Below are 19,546 nucleotides of genomic sequence, written 5' to 3'. Positions count from 1 at the left end.
GTCTGACGAGAGGAGGGTGATATGCGGTGTTATCTGCAAGAGGTGAGAAACCGGCGGTGACCAGTTGGAGACATACCCGGTGGGTGGTATTGACCTGCGGGATAGCTGGTTATAAACTAGATCTACACTTATTCGGTCAGCCATGGCCAGAAAACTAGTTGTGATTGGATATAGGGACACAAGTTTTTTGGAAACTATTTCACACCGCGAGAAGGTAAAGGATGCGAAACAGCGTTGTCATGTCCGAAAAGCCCCGCCATGGTTTATGGCTCGACCATTAAGTGTATTAGGCGTGGTGCCGCTGACACATAGAAATCATCGTCTTATGATAATGGTGGTATAAAAAAAAAGAAAAGAAAAGCTTGTTGTGTAGGTAGTAATGGGGGGCAATGGAGTGTAAAATAGGGGTATCTGTGATAGTTATTGACGGAGCTTGAAGGGATAAAACCTCAGCTTAATACCTACCTAGAACCTGATACTTATTAACGCATTATCAGCCTATTTCACGTAAGACTTTTCGCCCGTACTAGGTAACTTAGGTAGTGAGAGGTAGGCGTTAACGTAAGATTACCTAGGTAGTTAGTACTCTTCCTTGAGTAATCTTTTGCATCTCGATCTGACCGGTCACTTTATATTATCACTTAGGTACGTCTTGCAGGGTAACCGTAGCCGAATCGCCAACTGCGATTTGTGCGAGCAGGCGAGCTGTACGTATGCAACTGCAGCTGAATATGGCTAGAGAACGAAAGCACAACGGTATTGATAATCCCTGTTCGAGAAGTTGTTGCCGCTGACTGGTCCCTCCCGTCTGATGAGTACCATTTACGTACCTACCTAACCATTACTCTAATTATAGAGCGGTGAATGATACTTAAAGCTTTATTAGCAAGGGGGCAACCTATGAAACGACGAATGGAGTCATACCGAGAAGTCTGGACAATAAGTTGCGATCTTAGTTGATGAGGTACCTAGCCTACCTCTCAGCTTGCCCTTGAGCCTCCATTTTGGCAAACCAAAACATATTAGACTGCTACACAAGTTTACCCCTGAGCACGTTGCTAGGTGCAGCCTTTGGCCTTTTGGACGCACAAAGAACGAATGGCCGGCTCGAATTGGGTCGGGAAGCGGTGGCAGTTAGTTGGCTCCCCGTGCAACTGCAGCATATTATGCAGGTGATAAGAGAACATGGTAGTATATGGACGATAAACCGGGCCAATGGGACAGAGAGGTTTTGAAGGTTGTCGCTAACTTTTTTTTTTTTTTTTTTTTTTTTTTTTTTTTTCCAATTTTCAACCGTAGACAGCTGCCGTTTCTGGGTAAGAGTCATGACGAAAAAGAAGATCTGCGGTATCCCATGAAAGCAACGATATCCGAGGACATCCAAGGACCAATGTGCGTATTCTCGTTTCTCTCCGTGTGCTTGACTCGACAAGTTCGTAGTGTTAGGTACATACTATGTACGTAGTATCATATCAATTGATCTCGATTTGAACGATTCTGATTGCCCTAAATAAATGGAATGGGGCCCCATGTGGTTTGCTTTGTTTAACGTCGGCAGCTCGTGGGGATAGGGATGGCATAATCCCCGTTTAGCTGTTGGTCCTGTTGACCTATGGGGATTAAATGAAGCTCTTGTGGGTCTTTTTTTTCTTCTTTTTTTGTCGTAAGGCAACGAAGCTTTCGTACTACGAATAGGTAGTATACCTCTCTATATGGCCCACCGTAGCTGTACTACATAGTACAAGGTAGCTTAGGTACCTACTTGAGGTAGGTAGGTATATCAAAAGTTACATAATGTATGATGCACTTGCACTTCGTACACACACCGACCAAGTTCTGTACCACAAAGAAAAGAAACATGTTAGATTACATAATGTAAGACATCGCGCAACGCGTGTTCAATAGTTTCATCATGCTTGCTCCGTTCCCAAGAACATTTTATTTTTAGGTCGAGACATAGGGGGCAATAGCGTGCTTAAGTAAGTACCTAGGTACGTACCTAGGTCTAGGTATTGTACATAACCCGACGCTACGGACACTGGACGGCCACGGGCGAAAACCACCTGCACAAATTCAATCGAAAAAGTACCGCGGGTATAAAAGCGATTGGAAGCTCCCCCTTGCTCCTAAGCCGAAAGGTACAGCTCAAACAAGCGTGGATTGCAAGGGTACCAAAATACCTGAATACGTACCAAAAAATGCATCCCGCCAATCACCTGACGAAACCTTTACATATCAGCTTTCAGTGAACCATTAAAAAGTTCAGCCCTTCGGGGCTCTGGAGACTTTGGAGAATTTAAGAGGGGAACCTTTGATGCAAGCCGATGAACAGAAGAACGGTGAAGAGGCCCTATCCTCCGTGACCTTGCACAAGTGGAAATTCGAGAAGCGTGATTGATTAATATTTGGGTTTTCTTCGTTCTATAATTCTTTTTTTTTTGTTTCTTTTCTTCCCCTTGCAAGAGTCACATCGTGAGGTCTTACTTGCGTGAAACTAAATCTTGCTAACGTTTACATAGTATTAATTGCCGTAAGCGCCGGCATTTTCCCACCTTTTTCTCGTTATTGATCCCCAATCCCATCTGAGAATAATTCTCCTACTCCAAACTTTAAGGAAGAATTGCCACCATTGATTGATATTGCTATTCTCTTATAGGGCAATTGGGAGTTGTGCGCGTGCGCGTGTGCGTTGATAATTAAGAAAAAAAAAGTGAGTAAATACACCCAGTTTCTCTATATTCGTTACCCGGTATCAAATATCGTCAGTTTCATCAGCTTTTCAACGTTGCTTTCTATCCTCCCCTCCACCCCCCTTCTGCTTATTAGTCGCGTATATATGCGTGTATATACGTATATACATACCTTACCTAGCATACCGATTTCAACTACCTTCCCGATTACTACATTGTAATATTATCCCGCTATGCCATTGCAAGGCTAAGTCGGATTTCCTTCCTCGATTATTTTTCTTTACCTCTCCTTCAACAACCTTCGGCCATCTTGCCAGAGCTGAAAAGAAACACCGTCACATTTGTGTGCTCTGCAATCTATTTTTTTCGCAACTCCCCTGGACTCGCATCCCGTTCCCGTCCCGTTCTTAAGACCATTGTATTGTGCGCGCCACCCGTTTATGAATTTTAATTTCTCCATTACTTTATTACACACAGTCAAGCGACGAAAAGAGCAGCAGGACTTCGCCTATATGATAAGTGAAAACAATCTCTAAAAGAGAGGTTCTCGCGATATCGTTCCTGGTAGGTAAAACCCACCTACAAATAAACAAGCAAGCAAGCAGGCAGGCAGGCAAGAAGTGAATGAATATAAGAAGAGGAAAATAATTAAACCTTTCTATTTAAATTCCATTTCGAAATAACTACTTCCAAAAAGTCTGGTTGTTTAATATATATATATATATATATATATGTGTATACCTACCTAAACCTATGTATATGAAGACTAGGTCTTTTTTGTATAATCCATACCTAGCATACCCAAGACCTACATGATATCTACTAGGTATTCCCTGGTATTTTTTTTTGGACCGGCGCGGCCGGGATTGTTACTTTTTATTTTATTTTTTTACCGTCTACCATTTGCCATTTACACACTTCCCAATTATTAGCCTAGCAACTTTATTCTCGTGCCGCACCGCCTCGCTTCTAATAAGTCGACTTATTAAAAGTCAACAAGACTAAGGGGATAGTTAGCGCTGACCACCTCCCTTCTTTAGATAACCTCTTGACATCTCTTGTCAATCAATTTCGTCATATTCCCTTGGTTACCGCTTCATTCGCTGTATTCGCCTGCACTCTTCATCTTCTTATACAACGCAATCCTCCGAGAAGCTAGAAGCTACCTTCGGTCAAGAGGGAACCCACAACTCAACCGCCCTCACCGCTAATAAGACGGTATCTGTCGGGACAACCTACCAGGCCACCTATCAACCCCGTCGAACAAAGAAATACGACCATCGCTGTACTTCCTCTGTTAGCTTTTGGATTGTCCAAGCAATTATAGTAATTGTACACTATCGTGGTCCTCAACTTATTTTCTGCGCGAAGCTGTTGCAGCTAACAGAACCTTGACCGCCCACGAACCGTGTAAACATAGCATGTGCCATTGAGCGACAATCATCGCAGACTACGTCACTTGCGCCCTGTCGCTCTCCAGATTAACAATTACCATTAACTAATTTACCTACGTACCCATAATCGCGTTGGCTTCCAAACCAACGCGATCATTATACATGATGGGGGCTTGCATGAGCTCCAATAAGGAGGAAGAGGAGCAAAAGAAACGGAGCCAAGCTATTGACCGCGCACTCGATGAGGATTCGAAGAGACTAAGAAGAGAATGCAAAATTCTCTTATTGGGTAAGCTTAAACAACCCCCCCTTCCACGCTCAGCCTTTGGAACCTCGCTTTTTTGCGGTTACTAATAAGGAACTACCCACCAGGCTCTGGCGAGAGCGGAAAGTCGACGATCGTCAAGCAGATGAAAATCATCCATTTAAAAGGCTACTCGGAAGATGAACTATTCAACTACCGCCCCACCGTCTTCAAGAACCTAATCGAATGCGCCAAAGCAGTTATAACGGCGATGGAACAATTCGATATCGAAGCGAGCAGCCAGGAAACCAAAGAATATTGCAACTATTTGCTGCGATACACGGTCGAGTCGGGTCCGACGGCACATATTGAGCCCAAAGTTGCGCCGGCAGTACAGGCCTTATGGCATGATCCATGCATCGAGCGGCTCATGCAGCATGCCACGGAATTCTACTTGATGGACTCAGCTGAGTAGTGAGTAAAAGAAACTGGTACAAATATGGTTCTTTGTTTTTTGCTTACCACCTTTGCAGCTTCTTCGATGAGGTATCGCGAATTTGTGCTCCGGATTATCTGCCGAACGAGATGGATGTCCTCCGCGCTCGAACGAAGACAACTGGTATCTACGAGACCCGATTTCAGATGGGAGCTCTCAGTATTCAGTAAGAGCTCCGGGTTGACAATTCTGTTTTGGCATAAATTCTAACCTAGCGGCTTCAGCATGTTCGACGTCGGCGGCCAGAGAAGTGAGCGCAAGAAGTGGATACATTGCTTCGAGAATGTGACCTCTATCATCTTCTGTGTGGCGCTGAGCGAGTACGATCAGGTACTGCTCGAAGAGAGTAGCCAGGTATTTTTGCAACAAGGTCTCAAGGCCTCATAAGCTCAGCTAACGCTGTATAGAATCGTATGATGGAGAGCTTGTTACTATTCGACTCGGTTGTCAACTCGAGATGGTTCTTGAGAACGAGTATAATATTGTTCTTGAACAAGGTTGACATATTCAAAGTCAAGCTTCCTAGGTCGCCGCTAGGTAACTATTTCCCAGATTACTCTGGTGGTAATGATGTGAACAAAGCTGCGAAGTATCTGCTATGGAGATTCAACCAGGTTAATAGGGCCCACCTGAATCTATACCCTCAGTATGTTGCACGTGTCCAGATCAAAGACCTTCGTTCCTAGTTGCTAACATTCGATATCTAGCTTAACCCAGGCAACGGATACGTCCAACATTCGGTTAGTATTTGCGGCCGTAAAGGAAACGATACTCAATAATGCGCTTAAAGATTCCGGCATCTTGTGATTTCGTCTCTTTTATCGTTTGTGACTCACCGGTTCTTTTTTTATTGCCTCCGAGAGTGAGAACCACAAAAAGCATTGGGCAGGAGTTGTTAGGCAGGGAACCGCACAGAATTTCTTTTTTTTTTCTTTTTTTCTTTTTTTGTGTTTTCTTGCAAGGCGTCAGGGGCCTCGACAATTTCACAGGTTTTTAATATGTTTTTTCGGCATATGGGAATGACGTGGAATGGCAGGCAGAAAAATACTGACCGCAAGAGTCCGGCGAGAGATGGTTGGTTTTCATTTTTCTACTTAGAGGAGAAGGAAGAGAAAAGAAGAGAAGAGAAGAAGATGAAGATGAAGCTGCCCGATGCTTGATAGGCACCACCACCACGACTACATACATCATCCGACATAGGATCGATAGCGGAATAGGGAAGACGCTAAACATGATTCGTAAAGACGAGTCTAGACTGTATAAGGGCACCGGAAACAGAAATGTGGTAGCTCATAGTCCAGCGGACATCCCAAGAGGAGATAGTTACTAGTAGATGCGTCCTTCCGTTAGGTTAGGTATTCATGAAAACAAACCAAAATGCAGCATCGGAATGATGCGAAGAGCGTTAAAACCAATAGAGAAAAGTCATGAATGCGCTATGTTCGCTTATGTGCCTAATTGATATTCGTGTCAAGTGTTGATTCGCATCTTTCCCCAGGCCCCCTTTTTATTTCTTCACAGCCATGTACTTCAACGTAAATACTGCAAACACTGAACATAGGATGTGCCCATATAGCACGTTTATAAATACCATTAAACATGCTCCAATCTAAGAATCAATAGGGTATGGCAGAACATTCTAGGGCAACCTCGTTATTATACTGAGCGAATCTACCCGCGCATACCGTCCCAATCATAATAATACCTTGTGCGTTACCCTAGCAGAACAACGGCAACTCCACGAAAATACAACCAATGCTTCTTTTTTCTTTTTTCTATCTTTTGGAAGACCTAAATAGGTACCCAATGCAAAAGCATTCGTATCACATGCATGTATGTGCATAATAATACCTATCCTCTCTTAGGTACCGTACGTATATGTCATGTAAATCATTTGAACTGTAGTTAGTGCCAAGATAAACACCACGGCGTATCAATCCCAATTATTAATAGCCCGAAACCTACAAGGATGGGCCGAGGGGAGGGGGGCAGAGGGGTGTAGAGAGAGGGGTGTGGATGTTGTATCACTATTTCAAGCCCGAGGCGGGGTTATGGATCTAGAACATCAAACGACTTATAAGGGCGAAGTTCTGGATGGGCTTTTTTTTTTCTCTTTTTTTTTTTTTTTTCTTGTGTCTTCGCTCTTTCTATTATTAACGCTGCTGCTTTGCGCACAGCTCGGCAACGGGAAACGAGGAACTCGGGGAAACGAATGTGTGTGGCTTATATATATTGCGGGTGATGCTGTGGACTTATGGGAGGTATTGAAGGATGGGATGGGTAACCGTTTCAGTCAGACGACCTCATCGTCAAGAGGTATGTAGCATAGCATCTGCAGGGCGTTATGACATAGCCAGCCAGCCGTCTTGAGTATATGAAGATGCAGCATACCTTAGGGGTAGGTATCATCTTAAGTTTAGGTTAGGTATGTACGCTGCTTAACATGGAAGTGTGCTGTAGATATTAGGTCGGATGCGTTACCAACTGACAGAGCCGCTGTCTGCGAGTCTTCGTCCATAAAGCTTCGGATATGAACCTCGAGCCGCATAATCCTAAACGCTACAATATCGATAAATAAGGGGGGTGATACTAATAACCAACTGAGCGCTTTACGTCGGTATACATAGCATAACTGCTCGATGCATGTAAGGTGTACATACCCGTCAACTACTCAGTCAATGCCTAATATACCGAGTCCTTTCCCAAAAGTCTTCTTGCGCTTCGAATGGCTAGAATGGGGTTTCAAATCCAACTAAGGTCGTACTGGTTTTGGGGCATACCTTTAGACTGTTGGCTCAAAGCGGGAAAGCTAAAGTAATAGAAAGCTCTAGGTACCTAAGGAGCTTGGTGGCATAGGCAAGTAGCGTTAGTTGACAGCTCTAGACTTGTATGATCTTGTATGAGTGGTTCTAATCGTACATGCTAAGGTAGTATATCTCTCCGCATTATCCGTGTAGACTCCATCCATCCATTCAACCATCCAGTCACTTCTTCCTGGTCCGCATATCAGTTCTCTAATAAGACGAGACATAGTGATTGGGAGATGCCAGATTGTAGTTTGGACGTCAGGTAGGCCAATTCTTACGGGCTGCCCTCTTTGCCAATTGTTTAACGGGGTATACTCCTACAGCATGGCGCATGCAGCTTCTCGCAAGCTTCACGTCGTCATCGTGCCTTAGCTGTGGCATGATTTCTACTGGGAACTTCTTCTCCCCCTGGTAACTCAGTATCCACCATCGCGCCGATTCCTCTCGAAAAAAAAAAGTTACCAAGCCGGTGCCCCCTTTATTTGCCTCGATGTCCCCGAGTTTCTCTTTGTTTGCTCTTTCTTCCTTACTTCCGTTCTTAATATATAGGACGTACACCCCCCAAGTTCGTAGGATAGGAAAAGTATTGCTGCTGTTTGTTGTGTGATACGGTGGACTGCTCCTGGACGAGTTGAGTACCCCGCGGTTGATCGACATCGAAGCCCAGGAACCCCAGAGAGAGCTCTCTCTTATTTCTCGCCAAAGAACGAAAGCTCCAATCGCCATCGACTAACCCCGCCCCCTCATCCTATCCATCTATCGACCACCTATCCTTGCTCTTGCTTATCGTTAGCTTCCCCTCCTTAGGTCTATCTAGGTATGTCGAGTCTAGGTTAGGTAGTCAGTGTATTGTCATACCAACAAGCTCTTGATCATTTGTCTACTACTTGCAATAGAAGAAGAAGATGGTTATTCTTCTTTCCTTTTAATTATCAATTTCACTTAGCTTTCCGTATATTCTAGAGCACCTTTTTTCTATCTTTGGAGGGGTTTAACTAACGTCGAGCTCTAAGTTCAAAGCTCCAAGATGGCGTCCACAGAACGTCTACCGACCAGGGAACGCCGCCCCTCCACAGCTGCACCTATCGTCGATATAGTCGGTTCCGTAAGCCCTGCGGGAATCTCTCGTCCCAAACATAAGCGCACTTTCACAGGTTTTGGGGCCAGCGAGATCAAGAGCGTAGAAGGTTTGTATAACTCAGTCATGTTATGTCTCTTCTTTCCACCGGCGATTTCGATCGATCAATTTATTAAAAAGTCGAACTCCTTATCGTTATAATCTGACCACCTACTAATTTACTATTACTATTCCCCGTATAGCGGCGATCCCCGAGCCCCAACGCAAGACATGGACCAAGCACCAATTCCAAGGCTTCAAGACAAAGGATGAGTTCGAAAAGGAGGTTGTTCGCCATGTCGAAACGACTTTGGCTCGCAGCATGTTCAACTGCGACGAGTCGGCCGCTTACTCAGCTACAAGCTTAGCGTTCCGCGATCGCCTAGTTAAGGAGTGGAACAAGACTCAGCAGCGCCAGACCTTCACAGACAGCAAGCGTGTCTATTACCTGAGTTTAGAGTTCTTAATGGGACGCGCTTTAGACAATGCTATGCTCAACATTGGCGCTAAGGCCACTGCCAAAGGTATGATGCAGCTCGTTTTCATTCGATTAGGTGGTTCAACCATGCTAACTTTGCTTCAGAGGGTCTTGATGAGCTCGGTTTCCGTATCGAGGACATCATCGGCCAAGAACACGACGCTGCATTGGGTAATGGTGGTCTCGGGCGACTTGCAGCATGCTTCCTCGACAGTCTCGCCTCCTTGAACTATCCCGCCTGGGGCTACGGTTTAAGATACCGCTATGGTATTTTCAAGCAGGAGATTATCGACGGATACCAAGTCGAGGTCCCTGACTACTGGCTCGACTTCAACCCATGGGAATTCCCAAGACACGATGTCACAGTCGATGTGAGTTACTATCTAATGGCAAGCAATCTGCATTTACGAGACGTCGTTTAACAAACATCATAGATCCAATTCTACGGCAATGTTCGCAAGTCTCAAGATGAGAACGGAAAGACGGTAGCCTTCTGGGAAGGAGGCGAAACCGTCACTGCTGTAGCTTACGACGTACCGATTCCCGGCTACGACACACCCTCTACTAATAACTTGCGGCTGTGGTCCAGCAAAGCTGCTAGTGGCGAATTCGACTTCCAGAAGTTCAATAGCGGAGAGTACGAGAGCTCAGTAGCGGACCAGCAGAGAGCGGAGACCATCAGTGCCGTCTTGTATCCTAATGACAACCTCGACCGTGGAAAGGAGCTGCGTCTCAAGCAACAGTACTTCTGGGTTGCCGCCTCGCTCTACGATATCGTCCGCCGATTCAAGAAGACGAAGCGTGGTTGGAGTGAATTCCCCGACCAGATCGCCATCCAACTCAACGACACCCACCCGACATTGGCTATTGTAGAACTCCAGCGGATACTAATCGATGAAGAAGGTCTTGAATGGGATGTTGCTTGGCGGATAGTTACAGGGACCGTGAGTACTCTTTTGAAAACCAGCTACAACTAAGCTCTAACATACTAACTCGGTCCTAGTTTGGCTACACGAACCACACAGTCTTGCCTGAGGCTCTGGAGAAGTGGCCCGTTGGCCTGGTACAACATCTCCTGCCTCGCCATCTTCAGATCATCTACGACATCAACCTTTTCTTCCTGCAATCGGTAGAAAAGAAATTCCCCGAAGACCGGGACCTCCTGCGCCGGGTCTCGATCATCGAAGAATCCCAGCCCAAGATGGTCCGCATGGCATTCCTCGCCGTCGTCGGTTCGCACAAGGTCAACGGTGTTGCGGAGCTACATTCGGATCTCATCCAGACGACCATCTTCAAGGACTTCGTAAACATCTTTGGCGCCGACAAATTCACCAACGTCACGAACGGCATCACGCCCCGAAGGTGGCTGCACCAGGCGAACCCGAGGCTTTCGGATTTGATTTCTAGCAAGATAGGCGGCTACGGCTTCCTGAAGGACCTCACGCTCCTCAACAAGCTCGAGGCGTTCGTCGACGACAAGGAGTTCAGGAAGGAGTGGGCCGAGATCAAGTACGCCAACAAGGTGCGGCTCGCCAAGTACATCAAGAACACGACGGGCGTCACGGTGAACCCGTCGTCACTGTTCGACGTGCAGGTCAAGCGTATCCACGAGTACAAGCGGCAGCAGCTGAACATCTTCGGCGTCATCTACCGGTACCTGAAGCTCAAGGCCATGAGCCCCGAGGAGAGGAAGAAGCAGCTGCCGCGCGTGTCGATCTTCGGCGGGAAAGCGGCGCCGGGCTACTGGATGGCGAAACAGATCATCCACCTCATCAACAGCGTCGGCGCGGTCGTCAACAAGGACCCGGATATCGGCGATCTTCTCAAGGTGATCTTCTTGGAGGACTACAACGTCAGCAAGGCGGAGATGATCACCCCCGCTTCCGACATTAGCGAGCACATCTCAACTGCCGGTACCGAGTGAGTTCCCCCTTTACTAGATCGATCCTATAACTATCAGGATACCTTATGTTACCTAGGTACCTAGGTTAGGTAGGTATAACAGCGACTAACGTGCGAATAGGGCTTCCGGAACTAGCAACATGAAGTTCGTGCTGAACGGCGGCTTGATTATCGGAACATGCGACGGAGCCAACGTAAGTCTTCCGCAATTTTTCTTTCCTTCCTTCTTTCTTTCCTACCTCCTTCCTTGCGGTCTAGAAGAAGAAAAAAGAGAGAGAGAGAGAAAACTGACAAGGTTAAATCATCACCAGATCGAAATCACGCGTGAAATCGGGCAAGAGAACATCTTCCTCTTCGGCACGCTGTCGGAGGACGTGGAGGACCTGCGGCACGCGCACACGTACGGGACGCACGCGATCGACGCGGGGCTGCAGGAGGTGTTCGAGGCGATCGGCGGGGGGGCGTTCGGGGACTCGAACGACTTCAACGCGCTGATGTCGGCGGTGCGGGACCACGGCGACTACTACCTGGTGTCGGACGACTTCCAGTCGTACCTCGACACGCAGCGCATGGTCGACGACGAGTACCGCAACCAGGACGAGTGGGTCTCCAAGTGCATCCGCAGCGTCGCCCGCATGGGCTTCTTCAGCTCCGACCGCTGCATCAACGAGTACGCTGAGGGCATCTGGAACGTCGAGCCGCTCGCCGTGTAGGGAGGGGAGGAGTATAAATCCAAGTCTAAGTCTAAGTCAGGTCAAGTTGCGTCGCTTTCCTTATTTTTTCTGAAAAAAGGAGCTGATGAATGGGAATAACTACGCCGTTTATATTGTATAACTGGTTGCCTACCTACCTACCTTATATAGGGGCTCCAGAATTGAGTGAGGAAGTGCATATAGTGATTGGTTCTAGGGGTTCAAATACTTTAGGTTCCCAACATATCCTAGGGGGCTTTGGGCGAATATACTAGCAGATATCCATCCTTATGAGGCTGATGGTGAAAGGGATATTAGGAATAGGGGATTATGCTTAGGGGAGGATGGGGTAATGAATAGCATGTTCTAAATCTCAAACTATTTGCCTACACCTCGTTCCAAATCAATAAGTCAGCCATTTGTCTAACTTACCTTAGGCAGTTATATTATATATTATTAACACGCTCCTGATCCAGGGAATTTCAAGTAGAGACTTCATAGTAAACCTAATGAATATTATACAAAATAAGCTCGGAATTGTCTCGGATGTTAAAAGACTAAGGAACTGACTCGAGGAAGGCTATACTACCTAACTTGTTAGAATTAGTTGATAACTTACCTCCTACTACATAAACCTTTAGCCCTAGGTAGCTAGTTACCTCCCGATACCGCCGACACTCCCCCGCAACAGGTCCCGTCGGCGTCAGGTACAGTACATTAGGTACCTACCCTTTAAACAGGTACATACCTTACCTAGTAAGGTATTGTACGATACGTAGTAGTCTACTATTGGCTTCGCGAAAAAGCCCGGATCTAGAAGGTTGGTAACTGTACCCCGCGAGAGATATGCCGGGGAAGTGATGTCACCGAGCATAGTTGGGCCCCTTTTGCCTTGAACATACAGTTACAGTTGCAGTTCGATGGGGATGGGAGTTCGTCGTGTATGTGGAATAGAGAAAGTCAGTTGTATACCGGTGTGGGCGGAGTTTGTGATCCACGAGGGTTATTGTATAGGTAACTTGTTTCCTCATGGCATTTGACAGTGACAGTGACGGTAACGGTGACGAGTTGGTGGACCGGGAGGTTTGGTGGATAAGAATAAAGAGCTTGTTGGTCCAAATTGATATGGGACGATGATGATCCCTAAGACGATCTCCACAGCCTTACATTAAGAGACTGATCGTCAGGGTCCAGCTTGATTTGAGGTTAAGGAAAAAAAAAACCTGTCTCAGGTTCAACACTCAAAAAGTGTTATTGCGACGATATTGTTTACTAACTAAAGATTGTTTTTTTCTGCGCTCGTACGATATGACCGAAGAAGTATTTTAACAAATAGGAACTAGATGTTTCTTTAGAGTTAATTAAAAGAAGTCATGAACATTTCGGAAATGCGCAATATTGTTGCTGTTGCTGTTGCTGTCGCTGGTTATCTCGGGTTGGAACAATGACGTCAGAGGCAACTACTTGGTAACGTATCTGTAAGTAATACCTAAGGATCGGGGTATGGTGTTATCCTGCAGGATTTGCTTATCTAGTAGGTCAGCATTCATCTGGGAGCGAATGCTCCGGATTTCTGCATGTCAAAACTACCTAGAATCTGAAGTAGGATCAAAAAGAAAGAAGAGTAATAAAAAAAAAGGACTCGTACTTCCCCAATTCCCGGAAATCCATTTGTACGGGGTATGCTGTAACTTCTCGTTTCTTTAGGTACCTAGCTAAATACCTGTTATCGCGGTGTTGTTCTCTGATGAAGAGAGTAAAGGAAAACCCGTCTACGTCATCGCCATGTACGGATTAGCGTATCTAAGTCGTGGCCCTGGAGGCCCTCTCCTTCCCCTCTCCCCTCCGCTTATTCCCCTCTGCTGCGGGACCTACCTACCTAATCAGGATGGAGAGCCGAGAAGCCTTTCGCCGGATCGTGAGGGACGGCGCTTTTTAGCACGACGAACATTTTGACAGGGGTTACCCATTGGGGGTTTTTTCTTTTCTTTTTTTTTTTTTCCTCTTCTTTACCTGTTTACCACCCCCCCGGCCCTCTCCCTTTCTTTGTCTGTTTTTGGTAGACCGCCTCGTTGGGAGGAAACGGCTCGGCTAGCGCTGCTGGAAAACGGGGTCACGAGCCCTTTTCTGTCGTTTTTGGAGGTCGTGCCCTATGGATGTAAGTAAGAGGTATATATGTATGTATGTATGGGCTGGCAACGGGAGTTGAGGCTGTCGGGATACATGCTGCATCGGCGATGGTGCACCTAGGATTCGATTGTCGGGTACTTTGTAGAGACATGCCGTGCATGCGACCGGATCCTGGAGGGACATGTACTCGGCCCTGGCGTCGATGTATATAGGTAAGTACCTAAGGTTAGGTATGCAGATTAGGTGCTTTCTATCTTGTCCTTCGACCGGCTCTTTGTGACGGGGGCCACAAACCCGTTTATTAGCATAGGTAACTGGATTCTATTAATGTTACTATTGTGTTACCACCAAGATGACCAAACGTATAGAATTGCGGATCAAGTTGCCGACTGCTGCATACATCGTGTGAGGCAACCTAAGTTACCTAACCTTGGGTACCTAGGTAGGGAAAGGCATTGGGGATTTCGACGTTACATGGCGGTTGGCAGATACCTTGCTTTAGGTACAATACCTGGGGATTTCGCACTTAAACTGTACACAATTGAAAATTGAGGGGCAACGGCCGAACCCAAGTGGAACACTAATACTGACGTCACTCGGCTCAAAGAGGAGAATAGCTTAAACCTGATTGGTTACCCGATTATACCATCTCTGTTAATGGGAAAGGTATCTCAGCTTTGCAGCCTGTCAGACAGGTCCTATCTGACTCCCCCTGTAAGATAATTGTCTATCAAAGGATAGACTATACTATGAGATACAGGTGTAGCTTAATTATCCCTCTAGCCGTCTTCGGAGTCGGCAGAGCGCTGTAAGGGACGAAAGTACCTATTGGAACCTCTGCCGGTTAACCCCCAACTCAAGTATCGTCGGCGCTTTTAGCCTACCGTCAGGGTCACACTCACCAACGCAAGGCAAGGCAAGGCAAGGCAAGGCAAAGTAGAGCGAAGCGAAGTTGGCACGTCTACTGCATTTGCTGCATCTAATGTGCTATAGTGGCATCTACGTATGTACGTATGCATCTTCAACTCAAAAGATCCCCGACCCGGTGTGCTTATTGTCTATAGAACGTGCATACAAGATAGCAATGCAATATGTAGGTCCTATCATAAAATGCAACCCACGGGTTAAGAGCCCCATGCTGTGCCGCTTCGGGCTTGACAGCTCTTCAGGCTCTGGCTACTTCTTATCTCAAAATGGGAAATAAGTCAGGAGTTGGTTAACCTTTATAAGTATTCATCTATCGAGGGAGAAACTTCAAGCTCATCCACGCTTCCAATTTAACTACTACAATGGGTACCTTACAAGGTAAGTGCATTGTATATATTGGAATCGCGACAAGTTAGCTTTTTAACGGGCCGATCCTCGTGGTAACACCCTACTAATCCCCGGCGCGGCAGCTCATTCCTCCCGCCCAGACCACCCTCTTCGAGAATTTTATATTGTCGAACGCTACCTATCAACGGATGCCAGCAGAGATCGGCACCCTATTTTTCCCACCACGTGCGGTCAGGTTCGCATTTGGAATATTAGGACACCTTGGGACGGCATTTCTGTCAAATCCCATCTTCCAAAGAAGAAGAAAAAACTTTTTTTCTTTTTTGTACGATCTCATCCTAGTCTTGGGGGGCGAATATGGCCGATCTTGCTACCTACTCTCCCTCTCTCTGATGACTGTTGCTATTCATAGGTAATCTAGGTACCCATGCACATGTAAATGACTTATCAGTATAGTACGTCGATATGGTCACATATAATTATGTGTACTTGTGTCTTTTAGTTGGCATTATTATATGAGGATATAAATAATAACATACATACCTTATATGAGGTATGGAATGTACTCACTGCGATGCTGGAGCATAGTCGTGCATGGCAGGGCATGGGATGATACCTATCGTCTCTTTACATGATCAAATGATTTTATACCTTTCTACCTTATAATCCGATATTATCGTATTATCGTTGAATTGAGCCTACCTAAGTTTATAAGTATTCTTTCTTCCCAAGGACATTGCAACACCACCATGCCGATAGCACGAAATTAATAACGCATTCATTATTGGAAGCTCTAGGGTCTCTTGAAAACGACACCTGTTTAAATACTAGACCACACGATTAGAGCTGCGTGGTTAACCATGTATGAGGTTATATATGTACGTACCTTAGGCAGGTTAGGTACGCATATACGCATGTCCATATGTATTGTACCTATTGTACAATATGTGATAGGTTACTGTAGAGGTACTTAGAGCTATGTATACAACAACCACTAACACTCGACTACCATCCTCAATGTACCTTAACAGGGTGTTGTACAATACATGTAGTTAATTCTTTTATAAGTGGGCCTAGCTTCTCCTACTACAACTAGCGACTCAAGCACATAATAAGGGTAGAGTGATAGCTCACACTTACCTACTTCTACCTCTTCTTAAACTACTTCAATTTTTACCTCCTCTTTTTCTTACGCGTTCGAAATTAGTATAAGTAACTTATTCGACAGCCTAATCCTATTAGGTGCCTACTTACCAACAAGTCTCCCACGGAGTTATTATTTGTATAGTCACTTTTGTATTATTATCATTATTATTTCCTTTTTTTTATCATTAGGGCGCCTTTCAGAAAGCATCAGCCACTTGTCCACGACTTGCCCGCAACGCCCGCACAAGCGTACAATACCTACCTAACCTAAGGTATGGTCAGGGGTTAGCCCAGAAACGAGATCTTAAATACTAGCTGGAGGTACATCGCGCATGGTAGCACAGCTGCTAGGAGGTAAGTGGTTTAGCATTTTTGTTTCTTATTATTTTTCACATACTATATAAAAATCCTCGATCGCGATCGCCACTGGAGAAGTCTTCTTCGAATCGCCGTTCCAGCGTGTTCCAAAAACCTTATCCACAGCACAGCCCAACTCTCTCAACTGGAAAATCCTGTTCTTTTATCCCACTTTTCCCATCTTCCAATCTCAACGGCATTTCAAGATTGCCATTCATTCAACTTGATCCTCTCTGTACCTACCTAACCTAACTTTTATTTTTATTTTTATATATCTTTTTCTTCTTTTCTCTTTTCCACCCATCAAAAAAAACCCCCGGAAGGGAGAGGAGAAATTATAGAAAGATCAAAAAAAAATAAAAAGGAAAAAATAAATAAAAAGAGAGGGGGAAAGCTGTCAAAAACTTTACATTACTTTACCTTTTTACGGCAACGCTTGCTTACGTCCTACCAACTAAATACAGTGAACCTAACTGTACACGGCTATCTCTAGATTTCTGCCCCTCGTTCCCCCCCTCGTTCAATAGCTGACAACGTTCTGTCGTCTTACCCTTTTTCGATCGCCGTTTAAACTTTTTCATCACCCCGCCTCCAATACAAATCTATAGCTTGCTATTCGCCATGGCCGAATTCGTACGAGCTCAGATCTTTGGAACGACTTTCGAGATCACTTCCAGGTATGCCGACTATTCGCAGCGCTGCCTACTAAGGGACCCCGAATTGACATAATCCTCTATGATAGATACTCGGATCTGCAGCCTGTGGGCATGGGTGCTTTTGGCCTTGTTTGGTACGTCATGTTTTTTCCCCAACGAATAACCATTGCGCCGAGCAATTCCGACCCAAGAACACAACAACTAACCATATCTGAAATTGTTCTGGTGCAGCTCCGCGAAAGATCAGCTCACGAACCAAAATGTCGCTGTCAAGAAGATTATGAAGCCCTTTAGCACTCCCGTCCTGGCTAAAAGAACATACCGAGAACTGAAACTCCTGAAACATCTCAGACACGAAAATGTTGGTCGATATTGTCTTCCCAGGCATGGATTTTAAACAATGCTCACGTCAATTTCCAGGTTATCTCTCTCAGCGATATTTTCATCTCGCCTCTTGAAGACATGTATGGACGAATAGAACAAAGCCTAAGACTTGACATAATGCGCTAACACGCCTACCAGCTACTTCGTCACAGAACTACTCGGAACGGACTTGCACCGACTTCTCACATCAAGACCTCTAGAAAAGCAGTTTATCCAATATTTCCTCTACCAAATCATGGTGCGTGTATCCTTGGCGTGGCGGGCATTTGGTAGAGAGCAGAAGACTAATGGGTGAAAAAAAAATATAGCGAGGTCTGAAATATGTCCATTCCGCCGGCGTCGTCCATCGCGATCTAAAACCCAGTAATATCTTGGTCAACGAGAACTGTGATCTGAAAATTTGCGATTTTGGCCTTGCTCGAGTTCAAGACCCCCAGATGACCGGATATGTCTCGACAAGATATTACCGCGCTCCAGAGATCATGCTCACCTGGCAAAAATACGACGTGGAAGTCGATATCTGGAGCGCAGGATGCATCTTCGCCGAAATGCTCGAGGGAAAGCCGTTATTCCCCGGAAAGGACCACGTCAACCAGTTCTCTATCATCACCGAGCTGCTCGGTACTCCCCCCGACGATGTGATTAACACCATTGCCAGCGAGAACGCAAGTCAACTACCCTGCCGTTAGGCAACCGGTGCTGACTTGGAATATAGACGCTAAGATTTGTGAAATCTCTACCGAAACGGGAACGGCAACCTCTTAAGAACAAATTCAAGAACGCCGACCCAGCAGGTTTGTTTTAGATATCGTACACTCTCTAGGCACGACTAACTCCCAGACAGCCGTCGATCTACTTGAACGAATGCTAGTATTCGACCCCAAGAAGCGAATCACTGCAGCCGACGCGCTAGCGCACGAATACCTCGCTCCTTACCACGACCCAACTGACGAACCTGTTGCTGAGGAGAAATTCGACTGGAGTTTCAACGATGCTGATTTACCTGTAGACACATGGAAAATTATGATGTGAGTATCTTTGTAGCTGCTAGATTGGCATCGGCCTGGTCAAACCCGCACGTAAGGCGTCAATGACTAACAATATCGAGGCAACAGGTACTCGGAGATTCTTGACTTTCACAACGTGGAGTCAAGCGTGGCCGGGATTGAGGAGCAATTCAACGGCCAGTAGGAGAGCCTTTGCAGTTCTCTAAATAGTTCTACAGGCGGCAAGCATAGTTTACGGCGACGATATTGCGGTTGAAGATCATCTGCGTATCACACCAAATCCGATTCGTGTCCCAGTTTCGACAAAGTTATCGGCTTGGGCCCCGCCTTGAACAGCTTTCTTCGAGGGGGAGGTGGTGTAAGAGAGAAAGGAATACATGAGGATTTATGTTCGACTGCCAATGGATAGTGAGGGCAGCAAGGCTATACGCGGTAATATAAAGCGTAACATGGGGGCAAGAAAGAGGCACGCGCGCTAGCTATGGGATGGACATTCTCCTTTTATTGGGATTGGACATGGAAGGGAGGGCGAGAGTGCGCGAGCTTACGGCGTCAAAAGCAGTTTTTGATACCACTGAGGCTACGAAGTAACAATGAAAGCATTGAAAGGTGCGAGGGAAGTTAGCAAGGAGCTTCGTTTTTTTTTTAATTCAAATCAATGAGAGAACAGACCGATCGACCTTTTCTTTTACGCTTTTTTTTTTCGAATATGAGGGCCAAACGAATAGAGATTCCCCCAGCATGGATATGGCAAAAGGGATAAAATAATAG

At 45.8% G+C, this 19,546-nt stretch overlaps 3 protein-coding genes across 3 annotated transcripts; all 3 read left to right on the top strand.

Annotated features, from left to right (window-relative positions):
* Window positions 1–4,249: 4,249 nt before the first annotated feature.
* F4812DRAFT_458236 (G protein alpha subunit) lies at window positions 4,250–5,631 on the top strand (the record flags this gene model as incomplete). Its single annotated transcript, XM_047937333.1, has 6 exons — window positions 4,250–4,373; window positions 4,457–4,802; window positions 4,862–4,990; window positions 5,049–5,178; window positions 5,232–5,470; window positions 5,532–5,631. 6 exons carry the CDS (start codon window positions 4,250–4,252, stop codon window positions 5,629–5,631), a joined length of 1,068 nt encoding a protein of 355 aa, XP_047791022.1.
* A 3,027-nt stretch (window positions 5,632–8,658) lies between these two features.
* F4812DRAFT_450688 (glycosyltransferase family 35 protein) lies at window positions 8,659–11,841 on the top strand (the record flags this gene model as incomplete). Its single annotated transcript, XM_047936119.1, has 7 exons — window positions 8,659–8,818; window positions 8,952–9,272; window positions 9,332–9,597; window positions 9,661–10,170; window positions 10,230–11,146; window positions 11,250–11,322; window positions 11,440–11,841. The coding sequence occupies 7 exons, from the start codon at window positions 8,659–8,661 to the stop codon at window positions 11,839–11,841; spliced, it is 2,649 nt and encodes an 882-aa protein (XP_047791021.1).
* Window positions 11,842–17,349: 5,508 nt separating this feature from the next.
* Window positions 17,350–18,959, top strand: F4812DRAFT_450687 (mitogen-activated protein kinase HOG1; the record flags this gene model as incomplete). The annotated part of the gene is made up of 9 exons (XM_047936118.1): window positions 17,350–17,405; window positions 17,471–17,518; window positions 17,616–17,745; window positions 17,805–17,848; window positions 17,907–18,006; window positions 18,077–18,433; window positions 18,484–18,558; window positions 18,609–18,796; window positions 18,884–18,959. 9 exons carry the CDS (start codon window positions 17,350–17,352, stop codon window positions 18,957–18,959), a joined length of 1,074 nt encoding a protein of 357 aa, XP_047791020.1.
* Window positions 18,960–19,546: the final 587 nt, after the last annotated feature.

This window comes from Daldinia caldariorum (assembly GCF_022478825.1).
Source record: "Daldinia caldariorum strain CBS 122874 unplaced genomic scaffold F4812scaffold_6, whole genome shotgun sequence".
Lineage (NCBI taxonomy): Eukaryota > Fungi > Ascomycota > Sordariomycetes > Xylariales > Hypoxylaceae > Daldinia > Daldinia caldariorum.
This window is presented reverse-complemented; position numbering and strand designations above follow the sequence as displayed.